This window comes from Macadamia integrifolia, chromosome 9 (genome assembly GCF_013358625.1).
Source record: "Macadamia integrifolia cultivar HAES 741 chromosome 9, SCU_Mint_v3, whole genome shotgun sequence".
In the NCBI taxonomy this organism is placed as follows: domain Eukaryota; kingdom Viridiplantae; phylum Streptophyta; class Magnoliopsida; order Proteales; family Proteaceae; genus Macadamia; species Macadamia integrifolia.
In genome coordinates, this window is record NC_056565.1 from 23,758,834 (window position 1) to 23,764,525 (window position 5,692).

General features: G+C 40.1%; 1 protein-coding gene across 1 annotated transcript; it reads right to left on the minus strand.

The window, feature by feature from the left end:
• Positions 1-1,423: 1,423 nt before the first annotated feature.
• On the minus strand, positions 1,424-3,968 carry LOC122088673 (subtilisin-like protease SBT1.2). Its single transcript, XM_042657991.1, has one exon. The coding sequence runs from the start codon at positions 3,947-3,949 to the stop codon at positions 1,634-1,636; it is 2,316 nt and encodes a 771-aa protein (XP_042513925.1). The 5' UTR covers positions 3,950-3,968; the 3' UTR covers positions 1,424-1,633.
• Between the last annotated feature and the right edge of the window lie 1,724 nt (positions 3,969-5,692).

The window sequence follows — 5,692 nt, forward strand, 5'->3', positions numbered from 1 at the left end:
GAGGACTTTGCTTTTATTTTTGCTCGTATTCTTGTGGTGCTTTATATGTTACTGGTAGATGGTACAATGCTTGACGGAAAGTGGTTTTCTATTCCCTCTACCCCCTCTCCTTTATTTTGATGATACTGTGAAGAACTGAAAATTTAAGGCTTTTTATGGAGGGTGGGGGGAGGGTTGTTTATCTAACATAAATATTTTTGGGCCTTCTTTTTCAGTGAAGGGAGAAAACCAAATGAATGCATGTTTGTATTGTTAATAAGCATATGTGGATGATTGGCACCAAGAACTATTTTAGTTCCTTATGAATTTTTTCGAATATGCATTGGTGGATATATTAAATTACAAAGAAGATTGATCAGAAGCGGGTTGTTAATGGTTTTAATTTCCATTTTGAAGAACTAGGATGTTACTTGTAATTGAAAAATCTTGAAATCAGGGTTTCTGGTGACTTTGCAAAAATGAAGTTGTTTTTAGTACTTTACTTATACATTAGCTCCTTTTCCTGTTCGTTTGTCCTTTCAACAATTAGTCAGAGTTTTTTAAGTCCTGAAGATAATCATGAAAATATCACTCTAATTTGTCTATGTTAAGTTACATCTCACTAGAAGCAGGGGAAATGGAGATTGGCCCACATTTTGTTTTTTTGGTCTCTTCATTATATCTATTAGTGACTCAAATTGTCTTATGAATGTGGGATACTTAAATATTCAGTTTTGAACAACCCTCTGTATTTGACTCATTGAAGGAACTTGGTGACATCACAGGCTTTTACATGATTGATGAGGAAGGAGTTCTTCAGTCAGTTGATTTCAGTGCAGAGTTTGTTAATAGAAAGCTCGCAAGAATAGAAGCAATATATGTAATGCATAGTCCTCGAGAGTGGGATCGGTTCATGAGGTTCATGGAGTGCTACTCTAATGAGAATGACTTGCAGTTCATCAAGAAATGAGGCAATGTACATACTTCCCCACCCTGCTTTCTTCCCATTTCATGTGTAATTTTGTAACATTTTGTAGTTAGGCTATCTGGTACTTGACAAGCTTTATGACACTTTATTCAATTCAAGTACTAATTGTCCTCTTTTATCTTTGATGGGATTTACAGTGTTTGGGTAGTGTTTAGTTCTTTCCTTCAAATCGTGGTTCCACACGCACAGAACAATACAAGTCATATTGTATCTTATCGCTTTCTGTAAGCACGGGGCTAAATTTCAGGAGAAGAACATGAAATAGGCAACCAATATGGCTTGTTGAAGTCGTGACGCGACCAAAAAACTGTCCTAGGTTGTTGGATTTCTGCAAGTTGAATGCCTCTATGACCAAATTTTGTCTGAGTAACTTTGCATTTTAAGATTTAACAGTGAAGGGTGGTTTAGCAGACCTTAAATGACATGCTAATTCATATGCAGGGCTATTGTAGCAGATGAAGGAAAGTTTGTTTAAAGATTAAATTGGTATACTTAGTCAAAGTGAACCAGAATTCATTATCTGAAATCCTAAATAATAATCATTCTGTTCTTTTTGAAAGATAAAGAAATTTTCACTTGTCTATTGTCTGCCTTTACCTTCCAATATTCACCACATAAACTTCTGAGATGATATCCCTTAGGAAAACAATGCTGGAACTTCTAGTTCTACTGCTTCATATCAGCCCAAGTCACTGAAATCGGACTCCTTACCCTGTAATGACTACTCTGACTATGCATCCATGTCAAATGTCCTTGAGCAAAGGTCATCTTCGGATTTGCTTTTGCCTTCTGGGATACAAACCAGATGCTGTATGTCAAACTTTGATATATGTGATTGAATGTTAGATGTTGTGGTCTAACTTTCACTGCAACTCCTTTAGGTGCCACTACCTCCACTGAGTATGTGGAATTAGGGAAGCCAACATTTGTCAGTCGCCGTTTAATCTTCTTACCCATCCTTCCTGGCTCGAAAATCACTGAAATAGAGGGGTAGTTGAGGCTGAAACCAATGTTCTTGGCCATGATTTCATGACAACTCACGTTCCTGTGAGTTATGGTGAAAATCTGTGACCTTGAATATCCGAGAGTGCAGAGATGAATAATATACTCACTTGGCCTGATATCATAAACCAACCCAGGGTCAGTTGCTCTTTCAGGGTTTACATGTCCAGATCCAATTGCAAATACCTGAGCAGGTTTTGAACCATCCATGATTGGCTTACTGTAATGGTCAGTGACATCTGCTGTTGTCATAATTGCAGATTTAACTGCAGCTGGGCTCCAAACAGGGTGGCGAGAGCGAATTAGAGCTGCAATTCCACTAACATGGGGACAAGCCATTGAAGTCCCTGACATGACATTGAAATTTACTCTTCTAGAATCTTCTGGAAGGCTGCTTGGACCCAAATTTTGAGGCCAGGCTGCGATGATGTTCACTCCAGGAGCTATAATGTCTGGCTTGAGGATTGAACGGTCGAAAAAACTGGGTCCTCTTGATGAAAACAATGCTACTGTTGGTGCTCTAGATTTCCCAATGGCTGTTCCTCCAAATTGAATCCGAGCTATGGGTCTCCTTGTGGAATTTATGTAACTCTTTAAGCGAACAGACTCTGCATAGCCGATCAATGTTGCAGGCAAGACATGAACATCAACAGAATCCTCCTCCTGGTTGATTGCAGTATTTGCTAGTATCATTGCAGCACCACCCGCTTCCTTTACAATTTGGCCTTTTTCAGCCCTGCCATTGGCACCGCGGTCACAGATCACCATTTTCCCAAGGACACTAGGTCTTGGTAGAGAGCCTTTGAAGCAGAATTCACTTCCCTTGTCTCCACCAGTAATGTACACAAGCTCAAGTTCTTTACTAGCATTTGGTAAGTGGTTTCCGGGGTACATTGATTCACCATAGAGGATTTGGCCATTCCCCATGTGTACTTCAGCTGGGAATCTCCGATCAAGTGTGCTCGCACCAACAGTAGTAATCCAAGGAGCTTCATTGGCAACTGAGCTTGGGATTGGACCATTATTACCTGCTGCACAGATAACCATTACACCTCTCTCCATGGCTCTATAACTGCCTATTGCAATGCTGTCATCAAAAAGCGGCACGGGGAACCCACCCAAAGACAGAGAGAGGATATCAACCCCATCTCTAATTGCATCATCCATTGCAGCAAGAATGTCAGAGCTGTAACAGCCATTGAACCAGCAAACCTTGTACATGGCAACATGGGCACCAGAAGCCATGCCCCTAGCCACACCAACACCATTTCCCATTACACTAGCATTGGGTACAGAAGCTCCTGCAGCAGTTGATGAAGTATGAGTCCCATGACCAAATGCATCACGGGGCGATAAATATTCCACAGGAGCTTTCAATCTAGAAATGTCTGAAGATGCACGGTGCCCTTTACTATAAAACCGTGCTCCAATTAGCTTACGGTTACAATTGGAAGAATTGAAGTTCTGTCCTTCCTGACAGATCCCTCTCCAATTCTTGGGCACTCGAAGCATGTGATCATCACTGAAGCTTGGGCTTTCAGGCCACACTCCAGTGTCAAGTACCCCAATTATAGTCCCACGACCGAAGCCAGAGCTTAACCAAGCACCCTTTCCATTGGTGCCTAGTCCCAAGAACTTGTAAGAGTAAGTGGTGTGTATTTGGAGGCGACGGTCAGGCCTAACTGCAATTATGTTCTGCATGTTTTGCAACGTTTCCAGCTCAATTTCTGAGAGACGAGCTGCAAAACCTTCCATAGAAGAATGGTATGAGTACAGAAGGCGAGATGACGGGGGGCCATCTTCGGGGGCAATGGTTTGGTTGAGGAATGAGAGGTGCCACTCAAGTCTAGAATTGAAAGCAGAGTTGGTCATTCCATGTGGGTGTAATTGGACTATGTAGGTTTGAAGGTTGTCATCAGCATGAAGAGAAAACAAGGACAAGAAAAAGGTGATGGTGAAGAAGACTAGTTTGGGTTCCATGGAGACAGACTGCCCACAAGAAAATCAATGTTTATGTTTGATACCATTGTGAATAAGATTTGTTGGGTATTTAAAGATGGTGGCTTAGAATTTGAAAATATGGATTCATGGAAGTAGTAGTTCTGTGAGAGAAGAGGAAAACTCGTGATGTTGAAGGGCTCTCCTTCACGGGTATCCTTTGTTGAGGAGTGTTTGTTCTTAGAGGAGCTGAAGACTGAAGTACTGTGTTCTTGCCTTCACGAGATGCCTTGGGTAGATTTATTGACTTTCCAGGTTTTTTTTTTTCAACATTTTAGCCGTTACACTTGAATCTTTGTTGGGTACCTCGTTTCACTTCTTGTAGCAAAATCCACTGTACATGAGACTGAAGCAAGTGGAGAATAAAATGGTCTCTTAAATGGTAGTCTCAATTGTCAAAGCACCTTCATTGACACGCGCGGAGTCTCTGTCAAAGCTCGTGCTTAGCAGCCTAAGCTTCAGGTGCATGGATTTATTTCTTACCGTTTGATGGTATCGTGGTACAATCAAACGGTTGCTAGACAAAATTAGGAGATGGAACCCAGCCTACTGAAATTGGTGACGAGACTCGAATTATACAAGCTAAGGGTGTAAGTTTGAGAGTGAATCAAGTCCTTATATGGGGCTGATCAGCACAGATAGAATTTACCCAACAATAAACTCTTTGATGGATTTCATTTGAGTGAATCAACTTATACAAGTACTATTCTCGTAAGAGAACATGCATGATCCACACTCTGTTAGTTTGGCCTTGTCACTGAGACTGGACATTAGCCAGAACAAGACCTGATAGAGTTGAGGACTTAGGTTACGCCTAGCATTGTTTTAAGTTATATTGTAAAATATATATTGATATAGTATATAAGACAAAAATTTTCCTTATTGTTGGCTGAACAACAAACCTCCTCTCTCCCCACATCTTTTCCCCCTATTGTCTAGGGTCACAATAGGTGTGGTGAATGAATTCCCTATCACTGTGGTCTTAAGAAAACTCAGTCCTAGTGTATCTATCATAAAATTTAAATGTTAGGCATACATTTGTTATATAATACAATATATTATATAGAAAGATAATAAGTGATATAATATATTTTATTAGGGTAAACTTGACGGTTTTCTCTTTGGCCCAGACTTGCCCATGCTCCCTTCCTCCTTTTCATCGTAAGGTTCGATTATAGCTAGCTTGGCTGGGCCTTAACTCAATGTCAATATTGGATTTTTAAAGCATTGAGTTAAGGTCGGGTCGGGTTAAGGGCTTTAGGGTTGGACTAGGGTTTTAAAAAGCTTAGCCCAACCCAACCTTGTCTCAGCCCTAATAGCAGGGGTTTTAAAAAGCCCAAAACTGCCTTGCCTGTCCTGAGCCAAATGGGGCTTAGGCTGAGATAGCTTAGCTTTGAGGATAGGTTAGGGTTGAAAATTTCTAACCTTGAATCAAGGCCGGGCCAAGATCAGAGTTGACCCCAGCCCAACTGAGAATTTCAACATTAAAACATGTCGGGATTTGAAGAGATTGCATAAATGTATCTTAAGAGAAGAGAAGAAATGAAAAGAAATGAAAAAAAAAAAAAAATATCTAAAAAAGAAAAGAAAAAATAGGAAAGACATGAAATGGTAAAAAAATATAAAAAAGTATGTTTGTTTGGCTATCATGAAGAAGAGAAAAGAAAAAAAAAAGTTTTTGTATTTTCTTATGTTTTCTTGTGTTTTTGGCAAGATTTTTTTTTT

Coding starts and splice junctions, on each gene's coding strand:
- LOC122088673 (XM_042657991.1), bottom strand. CDS start 3,949: ATGGAACCCAAACTAGTCTTCTTCACCATCACCTTTTTCTTGTCCTTG.